The 12,633-nt window shown below is 54.3% G+C and overlaps 1 protein-coding gene across 1 annotated transcript; it reads right to left on the minus strand.

Moving 5' to 3' along the window:
- Positions 1–8,669: 8,669 nt before the first annotated feature.
- Positions 8,670–11,174, minus strand: SUCNR1 (succinate receptor 1). Its single transcript, XM_021547510.2, has 3 exons — positions 11,156–11,174; positions 9,789–9,841; positions 8,670–9,620 (listed from the first exon to the last, which is right to left on the minus strand). The coding sequence occupies exons 1-3, from the start codon at positions 11,172–11,174 to the stop codon at positions 8,670–8,672; spliced, it is 1,023 nt and encodes a 340-aa protein (XP_021403185.2).
- Between the last annotated feature and the right edge of the window lie 1,459 nt (positions 11,175–12,633).

Raw genomic sequence — 12,633 nt, forward strand, 5'->3', positions numbered from 1 at the left:
CAGGGCTGCTGCTGAGCAGGAAAAGCTGCTCTGGTGAAAGATGTGGAGTTTTACCAAAGTATCCCTTTTTCTTCCAGAGGATTTGTGCATCTGTGACCCAAACCAGCCATGTTTAAAAGTATTCTGGTGGGAAACTGCCAAGGGGCACAAGTGGAAACTCAAGGTGAGTCTGCCTTCACAAAGAACACAGCAATTCCTAGCATGGAGACATTTCCAAAGGGCAGCAATAATGCACAGCCTTTCATACAGCCCCACGCTACATAACCCAGCCGTGCTCCAGCATGGCCACAGACCGGCAGGCAGTGACAGGGAGCAACAGTCCCCTCCTGCCAAGGAAGGACATGAAAATTACATTTCAAAGTCTGGTTTCATTTCTATGGGACCTTGGAGGGTTGTTGCTACTTGGCCGATGCCTCCACTGCAATATTATGGTATAAGGAGCGAGGCAGACGTGGCTTAGCGACGCCCATATTTTTAGCCAAATAACAGGGATGCTCTGTTTCCCCGTGTTTTAGCAGCACTGGCCCCAGCAGTGCCCAGCACCAGCCCCACACCCTTTGCCAGCAGCCTGTGCGTACCTGCACGCCGGTGTGAGTGTCACAGCCCTTGCACCGGCCCGGCACGGCCGAGCCCGCTCCCCTCGCGACCTGGGCTCACGGGCACAAGCGGCCGCATCGCTCCGCCGGAGCGGCTTCTGCTGCGCGGCGGGCAGCGCTGCCCGAGCTCCGCGGGGCCGGCCGTGCCGGGCCGGGCCGGGCCGGGCCGTGCCAGAGCGGGCAGCGCTGCCCGAGCTCCGCGGAGCCGGCCGTGCCGGGCCGTGCCGGGCTGGGCCGTGCCAGAGCGGGCAGCGCTGCCCGAGCTCCGCGGGGCCGGCCGTGCCGTGCCGGGCCGGGCCGTGCCAGAGCGGGCAGCGCTGCCCGAGCTCCGCGGGGCCGGCCGTGCCGGGCCGGGCCGTGCCAGAGCGGGCAGCGCTGCCCGAGCTCCGCGGGGCCGGCCGTGCCGGGCCGGGCCGTGCCAGAGCGGGCAGCGCTGCCCGAGCTCCGCGGGGCGGCCGGCGGGAGAGCTGCGGCCGGGGCAGTGCTGGGCTGGGCAGTGCCGGGCCGAGCTGGGCAGTGCCGTGCCGGAGCAGTGCCGCGCCGGGCAGTGCCGGGCTGGGGCAGCAGGGCCGAGCACGGCCAGCGGCTCCGGCACCTGCCGGGACACGGTGTCGCCGGCCCGCCCGCAGACAGCCGGGTGCCGGGAGCGCCCAGCCGGGAGCCGCGGCACCCAGCGTGTCCCCGCCGGGCCCCGGTGCCCGGCACGGTGGCGGCAGCGGAGGGCATCCCTGCACTGCCGGCACGGGGCTCCGCAGCTGCGGCACGGGGCTCGGCCCCGAGCGCTCAGACCGAGCGGTCCCGGCGAGCGGGGTCCGGCCGCTGCCGCTGCTGCTGGGGCCGGGCTGGGCAGCGGGACAGGACCTGCCCTGGCCCGGGGCAGGGAGGGGCACAGCCCGGCCAGAGCCGGGTAGCACACCGCAGCTCTGGCACTCCCCTGGCCCGGGTCAGGACCGGGTAGCACACCGCAGCTCTGGGGCTCCCCTGGGGCTCCCCTGGCCCGGGTCAGGACCGGGTAGCACACCGCAGCTCCGGGGATCCCCTGGCCCGGGTCAGGACCGGGTAGCACACCGCAGCTCTGGGAATCCCCTGGCCCGGGTCAGGACCGGGTAGCACACCGCAGCTCTGGGGATCGCCTGGCCCGGCACACATTTTCCCAGCCTGAGGAATGAACCAACACAGATGAAGTATTTTGGGGACGGCATTGGGTTCACAGCATACAAGAGGCCACATTACTTCACTGGAGCAACTTCTGTGGCTGACAGCCCTCACCTGGATCCACTAGCCCCATCCTGTCAGGTCCAAAGCAAAATAATCCAAATAGAAATATGGGAAGATGACAGGAGTGCTGTTTCTGTCTTGCTCTCATCAAGGCCGAGTCAAACAAGATAATTTCAGGGTTTTCTTCTGTAATCACACGTTGCTCAAGAGCTGCCAACAGGATAATGGGCCCCAGTTAACCAGAGCATGGCGACAAGCACAGACCCCACAGAGGACAGAGAACACACCACCCACTGCACTCTGACACCCCAAGAACTTCCATGATCTGCTTTTCTGTGCCAGCTGTTCATAGAGCATCAGTCCCCTCTGTCAGTGTCCAGGTTCCTGGCCCTAATCCATGGGGCTCAGCCCTTCCACAGCTTGCCATGCCATAGAAAACCAGAGCAATGCTTGCCCAGTACAGACCAGTTGGTGCAGGGGGCATACTGGGGTGGAGGGTGACACCCCCAGAGCTGGGGTTAATGATCAGCTCATTTTGTAAACACCAGCTGGTTTCCCTAACTCAATATTTAGAGTTGTACTCTTTCTAATTAAGTAGTGACTATAGCTACATGTCATAAAAATCAGACTGAAAGTCCTAATCATTAGGTCATATTTTAATTGGGTTTTTTAGTGAAAAGGGCATCCTTTGTCTCTTGTGCTTTTGAAAAGTATATAAAGGAAAAATATGAAAGACACTATTACAGAAGGAGAGAAAAATGAATAAGAAGTGTCACATCCAGACAGTGAGTCCATTCAACAGATTTACAGTCTGCATGTTACAGGCATGAAGCACAAACTTGCTTTAAAATAAAATTTAAGGAGCCCAATGAATCAAAATCAAGTCTGTCATGCTAAGAAATACTGTTGGAGAAACTTATATTCAATACTATCAGTACAAGAGCCTGAATCACTGTAGTGATAGGCAGCAGTTTTAAGAAAAATTGATTTCTCTGATGTAATTCAATATAGGAATAAAGTAGCTAAGAGGAGCCATTTAACTCTGTTTATTTTTATCTTTATCTGTGTAAAGCAATACTGGGTACTACACAGAGTGGTCTGAAAAGCAGTTTAGGAGGTAAGCAAGCTTTTCTTCCTCACACAGGCAGCAGGTCTGGAAAAGCCGCTTTCATAAATATGGCAAAAGTCACACCAAACCCCTTGGAAGTTTGTATGTCACAGTGAGCAGAGGAACTGTTAATGAGAACAGGATAATTGTCACTAAACATTAATTTCTCTCTATTTATTTTGGTTCAAGGTCAATTCTGATGTTATTTCTTCCCTTGCCAAGTTATACCAAACACTCTGCCCAAAGGTGTTGCAGGCAGGAGAAAACAAAGACTGAATTAATCTCTGATGGGAACGGGAAAAGTAATTTCAGGATCCTTTGAGGTTACTACTGAAATCCTTCTAGGAAATAACAGAAATCAGAGGAGAGGAGAGAGCATCTGCTCATCAACTCCAGCTCCATGCACGGGATGAGGATGAAGGACGTGCCCTGGTCCTGAGGGAAGGCAGGGACAAGCACTTGGGGTCACAGCCCTCCTCCTGAAACACAACCAAACCCTGAATTCAAAGGGATTTTATGGAAATCAAGCCATCTAAAGCATCCTGTGACACTTCCCTAAATAAAGCAAAATGAGCAGCACGAAGCACCACCATTTTGTAATGATTGCCCTGAAATGCACAACAACTAATTAAAAGGAAATAAGAAAAAAACACTCTGAAAGACAAATGGGCACTGAAAGTAATTTGTTCGCAGGGATCAGGGAAAGCTTATTTCTCTGTGACAGAACTATAGGCACAAATCTCACAGAAGCCATAATTTCTTAGGGCAGTCAATAGCTGAAGCATTCCCTGCAAAAATATTGGGTTGAAATACAGAGAAACTAGAATATCCCCATACACCATAAAGAAAAATAAACATTAGGGTGATAAAGTACTTCCTCTCTTGTCAAAAATGTATTGCTAGATGTAAAATCGCGGCAAGCGAACCTCGTGCATGAGGTTTTTAAATTCGGGCCTCTGTAGAAATGTGCTCTAACAGGATGATGTTTATTTTCCCTGGCTGCTGCTGGCCCTGGAGAGCCCCCAGCCATTGTGCTCCTGCAGGAGGAGGATTTCCGCTAGTAAACCTGCCAGGGGAGCACAAGCAGGCATCCCAGGAGCTGCGTTTCCTTAGGAGAATGGAAAACCCCTGAGTGCCAGGAGCTGTTCTGTGACAAAGTAGATGTGGGCAGCCCAAGGTCCAGCAGGTGAAGTTATGTTTGCTTTGAGCCTCTGCACAGGCTGGTCAGGGGAAAGGAGATGTGGGGATGTCCAAAGACAAAAAGAGAAAGTCCCCATGCTTTTAAAACTACCATTCCAAGGATGGAGGAGCCCACTGGGGCATTCCACCTCCTGAGCCGCTTGGCAGCTCAGCTGAAGACAGAAGAGCCCCGTGTGTGCCCCTGCAGAGCCCAGGGCAGCTCCAGGCTGTGCCCAGCTTCCAGCTGCTCCTTGTTTTGAGTGGTTTCACTGGTAACCCAGCTGGAAGGGTGGTTTTGGCACATTGCCTCTTGGTTCCTACCCCTGCAGAAGCTCCTTCACCCCTCCTGCCTTAGCACAGGGCAGCTCCCCCACGCTGCTGCACCGAAGCTGAATGCACATTTCCCATAAAGCAAACTGGGTCACTTCATTTCTCCTGCAGAGCTCCTGATTCCCTCTGACTGTCCCACCACAGCCCTACACCACATGCACAGACATGATCTCTCCAGCAGATCACTCAGCCAGGCTTCCCCAAGAGCTGCCACATCTGGCAGTAATTTTGTTATAAAGAGACTTTTGAGAACTGTCACCTCATTCTTACCTGTTCATCTTGCTCCTTCCTTGTGCACCTGTGGACAAGCAGCACAGCACAGAGCACAGGATCCTTGTGCAGGCAGGGAAGCAGCACCAGGGCTCCTGTTTAACCCTTTGGGCCCCACATCCTGTCTGATGGAGCTCCCGGGGCAGGTGGGATCCATTGCCTCTCCTGGCTCGTCAGCGCTGCCCCTGCTCCAGCCCCTCACCTGGGCAGAGGACACCCCCAGCCCGTGCCCAGCACTGCATCACCGGCTGGGAGGCTTACAGCTCCCTGTTTCCCCCAGGGCGTTTGGGCAGCTGGGCTGTGCCAGGCTCAGGCCCCACCTTTCCCAGCAGAAAGAAAGAATTGGGCCAACAGCAAGTGGGCTATGTCTGCCCCTGAACAGCAGCCACCAAACAGAGCAGGCCTCTGGGAAGGAAAAAGAATTCCTAAGACCAAGCCTTGGAGCAGCTGAGAGCACAGGATTTATTTCAAAAGGCAGCAGGCAAACTGCTGGATTGCTTTATTTACCAAATAATTTAATTACTTCATCTGCACGGTTATTTGTGAGACCTTCCATCCTGCCACTCTTATGTGGCCGTGTCAGGAAGTGAGGCAAGAGTGCAAGAATGAACAAAGCAGCAGTTAAAAGTTCCACTTCAGTTATGTGGGTCAAAATCTCAATAAGACACAGAAAGCTGAAAGGAAAATGAAAGTGAGTCTTGCAGGCACCTTGCTCCGACATCAGATCCCTGCAGTGCTCTGCCCTGTGTCCGGGCGCTCGGGGCAGAGCCTCGTGCTGCTGACCCAAAAGCTGCTCTGGCAAACAGTAAAGCTCAGAGTGTTTCCATCAGTGTGCCTGCACACCTGGGGGCTCCCCAGAGGCCTCAGGGGGCTGCAGAGGTGGCCTCGCCTCACCAGCCAAAGGACAGACTGCCCAGAGGGTGAAGCTCCTCCTGGGCTCCAGGAAGATTATTTTTAGCTTACGTATTTTTAGAAAGTGAAAACCAAATTGAAACCAGAAGTCAGCTGAACTGGTATCTTCGTTACTGTCAACACGAGCAGTGAAACTCTGAGCTGCCAGTGTGGCAGTGGCATGGTCAGGACACCTCTGCTGCTGGAATCCTCACGGAGGTGTCAGCTCCTTCCCGGTGCCCAGGGCAGCCAGGCAGCACCCCTCACACAGCCCTGCACGGGATCCCACAGCCTGAGTGGGAGTCCTGCCCTTCTGGGGGCATGTTCTTGTCAGTGGCTCCTAAAGCCATGCAGAGCAGCAGCTGCTGGGGCACAGGGCGCTGCTGACCCCTGAGCAGCACTGCCTGGGCACTGCTGGGGCAAAACGTGATGGGAACAAAGGCAAACCTGGCAAATACCCTCTAAATGTCAGGAGAAACATTGCGGGACATTTTACACATTCCAAGCTGCAGAGGACCTGAGGTTTGGTTGGGTTTGGAATGAATAAAAAATAGATCCATGTGATTTCTCGTGGGTGTGGAGCTGGTTGTGAATTCCCTCCAAAGACAGGCTCCTGCAGCTCACACCTGAGGAGCAGCCTGAACACAGCCCAGTGTCCTGGCCCTGTGTTTGCCTGGAAGTGGCTGCAGGGCTGGGAGAGCCAGGGCAGCCCCCAGCCCCTCGCCCTGCCCTCCCCACTCTTCCCAGGAACAGTTATTTTTAGGTCACTTACCGCCACTAAAACATACTTGGACTGTTTTCAGGATGACTCACAGCTGAATTCCTGTTCTGGAGGCATTTTCAGTCCACACCCAAAATGAGGGAAGACAAAATAAAATGAAACCAAAAACACCCTGTCTGAATGAGAACCAAAGCCCGTGTCCAGCTGTGCTGGTGCCAATGCCTGCAGCCAAGTGTGGCTCTGCCTGGGGGGACCTGCACCGCTGCCCATCACCTGCAGCCACACCTGAACCCACCTTAGCCCTGCCTAGCCCAGCTCAGGTGTGCTTTGGAGCTTTAGTAATTCAATTTCTCCATGTGCTACTCAGGAGTAGAAGAATTAAGCGGAGAGGAACAAGTATGTGAAGCTTGAACGTAGTGGCTTACATTCTCTTTTCTATCCCACATTAAATTGCAAAACCAGCAGCATCAGGGTAAATTGTGTAATGATCAGAGGCTTCGCTCATTAGTTTAGGGAAATGGAAGCCATGGAGACTAGGGATTGCTGCTAAAGCAGAGGTACAGGCAGGGCTGTCAGCAGGGGGAAGGAGCAGAGCCCCGCAGGTCCCTGAGTCCCTCTGAGGTGCCTGGGCTCTGCCTGGAGCTCCCCAGCCGAGCAGAGCCTGCGGTGAGCAGCACAGCTCACGGGGAGCCAGGTGGGTGCTGAGACCTGCACTGGTGTGAGGACAGCAGGGAGGGAACGCTCAGCTCTGCTCAGCACTGGGGTCCCTCGGCACTGCTCTGCCTTGGCTCCTGTCTGGCGATGGATCTGTGGGATGTACTGACAGCAGGAGCAACACCTGGGGCCGTGGGCACCCGTGGGAAAGTGCCATGCCCGTGTGCACTCAGACAGAACCCTTGGTGGCTCAGTCATATTAATCCATAAAAACTGTCACTACACACTGTTTACAAAGAGAAACCAGCTCCTGGCCATTGACACAGGGGCATGGGGTGCCACATGCTGTACAGACACCTCTCTGGAGAAGGCACCCAGCGTGCCCGTGGCTCCAGCCCTGCCTTGGGGCTTGGACTGGGCTCGTTGGGCAGGACTGGACCCAGGCAAGACCAGGGCAGTGAGACCTGGAGGCTGTTAGGCTGGCAGTGCCTCCTCTTCCAGCAGACCCAGCCTCAAGGAGGAAATCTAAATTGACCAAGCACCTTGAGCTTCGGCATGGCTGTTTCTGTGCCAAAAAAACCCCAAAGCGAGTTTCTTCCACGTTTCTGCAAAGGGCACAGGGTCACCTCCCTGGCAGGCACAGAAGTGCTGCTGCTGTGTGGGGCTGGGGACCAGACCCTGCTTTGATGACTCTGACAGGGCACAGGCCCATGAGACATGGACCGAGGCAGATGCTGAGGTCTCATGGGCACTCCGGAGATCAGCAAATAAAGTAAAACAACACAGAGGAGACTTTTCCCAGTTTTTTAAGCAGTTTATTCTCCAGGGGCTGGTGCCCCCAGCACAGCAAAGCACATTGCAGGTGACTGCCACATCAGAGAGCAGAGCCCAGGCTGGGCTGGGTGAGACCCGAGCCGTGCCGGTGCTGGGGAGCAGGGGGTCCCTGGGGCGGGGGCCCTGCGTGCCTGCAGGTCTGCGGGCAGGGGAGGGGGCTGCCCACAGCCTGCCCACGCTCCCCCAGCAGCCCTGGGCAGCCCGAGCTCACGGGAGCTCAGTGCTCCATCGATCTTTCCCCTGTCTCTTTGGAGTGGGGGCAGTCCTTCGGAGAGTAACGTGTGCTGCTGATCGATCCTGCAGGGAGCAGCCAGGGACTGGCTCTCATTAGCTCCTGGTTCATTAGTAGAACTGCTAATGAAGTGTGAACCCTGAGGTCTAAATTCTGCTTCAGGCTATAGATTCCACGGGTGCTTATGGACAGTTATATTGAAGATAGGTATCTCCATACCCTGCTAAGTGGCAGTGTGAGTGCCTGGCTGTCCTGGTGACACATGAAGGCACGTTTTGCCCCAGCCCAGGCCAGGCCCACGTTATGGCTCACAAAGCAGCTGTCTGAGAGCTGCGTGCTTGCCCTCAGAGAGCTGATCTGGTGGCCTTCAGATGGCAGCATTAATGGGCTGTGGGGTATCCACTGAGGGCAGGGTCCTGCTGGGAGCGAGCAGAACATCCCTCCTGGTTTGCTGGAGGCAGCTCAGCAGGAGTCTCCTGTACAGTAAGGTAACAGGTGCATTTAGAGGAACACAATCAGCTCATACCTATTCTATTGCATAATAAAGTTATCTAAAAAAATGGCACATTGCTGAATGCTCTCCCTAAGAGAGTTTCCTCCCAGACCTCTCCCACTACAAGGGGTCTGCTTACTCATTCACTTCCCAGTGGTTGTTAGCCTGCCCAGGAGCTGTCTTGTTCTGGCCATCAGCATCTCTCTGAAGTGGTCCCCCATCAGGAAATAAAAAACAGGATTGATGGCACTATTTAGAAAGGCAAAGGGTCTTGTGATGATGTAAACGGTGCTGATGATTCCCTGCGCGCACTCGGGGACGTTCAAGGCTGGGATCCGGGACGCGATGCGGACGTTGCGCATGACGTGGTAGGGGGTGAAGAGCAGGGAGAAGATGACCACGGTGAGGATCACCAGGGTCAGGGGCTTCTCCAGGGTCAGGGCAGAGCGGACCTGCTCGCTCCTGCTTTTCAGAAAATGAACCATCTTCACGTAGAAGCAGCACATGGTCAGGAGAGGAATGAGGAAACCAAAGACCGTCAGGAACATGCTGTAGGCGAGGCTTTTCCCGGGGTCTCCCGAGCTCGCGTAATCAAGACACTCGTCGGTATTGGCAGGTGTTAGAGCCTCCAGGAAATGCAACAGCGGCAGCTGCTCCAGGATCACCCCAATCCATATGGCCAGGGACACCGTGACAGCTGTTCTCCTCTTCTGCAGGAGGTGGTCCCTGAAGGGGTGCTTCATGAGCATGTACCGGTCAGCGCTGATAGCGGTGAGGAAGAGGATGCTGCTGTACAGGTTGGCGTGCAGCAGGAATCTGTTGCTGTGGCACAGGATGCTCTCCTTTGCCCACTGATCGTTGGAGTAGCTGTTCACCAGTATTGGCAGAGTGCACAGAAGTAGCAAATCTGATATGGATAAATTGAACAGGTAGATGTTGCCGCTTTTCCATTTTTTCAAGCAGAAAATATAGCCAAATACCACAACGGTGTTTCCAATGGCACCTAAAATGAACTCAAGGCTGTACATGGTGGGGAGATAATACTTTTCCAGTACTCTGCTCATCAGAAAACAGTCACTGGTCTCGTTCGCAGCCTGGAAAATCAAAAGAAAAAAAATAAACACCTAACCCAAGTAAAAGATCATTGCGCAGTTATTGTTATATCATTGCTGTAATCAGTGAATGCAGCCTGCTATTTCCTTCCAGCCTACAGGGTAAGTAGATATGTGACCTCAAATATCTCTCACACAAGGGATTGGTACTTGCAGACACTGATCAGTTACAGAAGAAGATGAAAAGTCGCCCGAGTGAAGACCTGTGTGAGGAACTCGAAGTGGGAGCATCACCTGGATGAAGGCATCAGTCACTGCGTGCCAGCTTGGCCACAGCCAGGGCAGTGCCAGGGGCCAGGAAAGTGAAACCAGCCCGTGGGTGCCCTGTCAGAGCCTCGTGGAGTCATCTGCCCCGTCACCCAGCACCGGCCCCGTGGGTTCTCCCTCGTCGCCGAGGCAGAGGTTTGCTGACAAGGCTGGTGAGGGATGAATGCATCAGCACCACTCGGAGCTGCCTGGGGAGCCAGGAGAGATGTGTTTGTTAAACGAACCCAGCCCTTAATTGAGCACTTTGTGTGCTGTGCTGGAAACTGGGTACCAGAATTGCACAGAGGATGGAGCACATCTCCTGTGCATTCTGCCAAGGCTTTCTTCAAAGCTGCACCACACATGAGCTTGCTTTCTTTCTAAAGGCTGGTTAAAGAAATGCTTTCAGCTACAGGGAAGGAAATAGAGCAGGATCTTTACTCCTCTCCCTCCTCAGCAAAGCCACCTGCCCCTGCCACAGGACACAGACAGCTTTCGGTGAGAGCCTTGGATAAAGTGTCAGCAAACAATTGGAAAGCAGGGAAAGCCAAATGCCAGAAACTGGGATATAGATTAAAACTGAACTCAAGCTAAGGTTAAGCATTTCCAAAGGTGTTTTGGTGTCAAGAACTTGTTCTCAGGTCTCTGCCCTCAAAGCAGAGATCAGCTGTATTTCATTTCAAAGGGAATCATAAGGCAGAACAAAAACTCCATAAAGTCATTTCCATCGAGCCTCTACACTTACTCTGTGTCCCCCAGGAGACAGAAATTCTACAGAGAGTGCTTGCTCTGCTCAGACCTCACCTGCTGCACCTGCTGAGCCCTGTCTGATAATTTCTTGAGGAGAAACCCAACACCTTAGTGAGATTCTAAATCTAGAAAGCACATCACAGACATCAGCACCTTAAATAGCGATGGTAATTGAAAGTTTGTATGGAGAGCTGCATTAATTTAGCGAGTTGTTAGGAAAAGGCTGACAGATGACTTTTAAGGTAAGAGGGTGAAGCAGCTAGAAGCCCACTCAGAGGCGGTGGAACAGAAGAGTGCCCCGGAGCCCTTACCATGGCCGGGCCGGTGCTGCCTCGCCGCAGGTCCGCGGAGCCGCGCGCTCGCCGCGTGCGCAGCGTTCAGTCATTAACGTTCAATGATTAACGAGGCCGAGGCGGGAGCTGCTGGCTGAGCCCCAGGTGCCAGCACCCCTTCCCCTCCACCAAGGGGAGGGCAGCCCTGGCCTGAGGGGCAGCGGGGGCCGCAGGAAGGGCAGCGCTCACTCCGCACGCAGCAGCGCATCGCCGCTGCATGGCCGCTGCTTCACTCAGCACTGCTGCATCAACTACTGGCAGAGATAAAATACAATAATGCTGCTAATGTGGAGTGACCAAACCCCGCAGTGACCAGTTCCACCCCTCTGCCATGGGCAGGGACACTTCCACTAGACCAGGCTGCTTCAAGCTACGTTCAACCTGCCCTTGAACATCCTCGGGTATGGGGCAGCCACAGCTTCTCTACCTTCCCCCTTCCTCCCCTTTATTGTGATGGACTTCACAGTTAGCAAATATTAACTCTATTAATATATATAAAAAGCTATTGTAGCTTTTCTCTGTGGACAAGGCCAATAAATCAGATCATATTAAGACATTGCAGAAGCTGATTTTAAATTTCCCCCATGGCTAATAACTGACATTGGCTTCTCATTTACCAGCTTTTAAATGTCTTGTTCATTCAGGGAACTGCTGTTGCACTGAAGGATTAAATAGGGCTGAACAAATGGAGCATTTCTTCCTTCCTGCAGCAGTAACTCCTCAGAAAACTGGTGAGGGAGCAAGAAATGCTCCTTAATGTCATTTCGGTAGGCTTAGATCAGTCCCTCCTTTACAGCTCTGTGACTATTGCTTCAGTTGGTTGTACTCCTAAGCAGTTTTCTAACCCTAAGTTATTCTGAGGCTGCCCCAGTCACACATGCTGGCACCTGTAATCGCACTGCCTTTCTGCAGCCCTGTGCATGCCAAACCCCTGAGCTGGGTCTGCAGTCCTGGGCATAGAAAACCCCTGAGCTGGGTCTGCAGCCCTGGGCATACCCAACCCCTGAGCTGGGTCTGCAGCCCTGGGCATACCCAACCCCTGAGCTGGGTCTGCAGCCCTGGGCATACCCAACCCCTGAGCTGGGTCTCAGCAGCAGGCTCTGTGGCTGCTGCAGTGTTTGGTGCCTGGCACTCCAGGCTGGCTGCCACGGCCGTGCCCGCAGCTCCTGGTGCTCCTGGCACGGCAGGCCGGAGTCCTGCTGGCCTCTGCTGGGCAAACCCAGCCCGGGCTCCAGCCCAGGCCGGCCTGAGCAAGCAGAAGGGAGCCCCAGAGCTCGGGGTGGCCGCTGATGGCAGCGCCGGGGCCCTCCCCGAGCCCTTCTCGGGAACGAAGGCCCAGCTGAGCACACCAGGAACAATCAGCCCACACTGCCAAAAATACCAGAAACCCAAGAGCACTGCCCAGTTCTGGGCTTTGGGGTTTTGGTGGTGGTCTGATGGGGATTTTTTTGGTTTTTTTAACTTGTCTAGTACTTCAACAAAAAGTTAAGGATTCTTAAGAAATGGGTGATGGGGAAGACCACATTGGTGGGGATGCTTCAAGGATGCTTCATTTCCTCCTTGACTCACCTGCAAGCATGAACCCCACTCTCTGTGTGCACCTCCTTCTGCACCCTGTGGTAGGAGACTCTGTGATAAATCTGTCTCCCTGTGCTTGGGCATCCTTG

The sequence above is a fragment of the Lonchura striata genome, chromosome 10 (assembly GCF_046129695.1).
Source record: "Lonchura striata isolate bLonStr1 chromosome 10, bLonStr1.mat, whole genome shotgun sequence".
NCBI classification, from domain to species: Eukaryota; Metazoa; Chordata; class Aves; order Passeriformes; family Estrildidae; genus Lonchura; species Lonchura striata.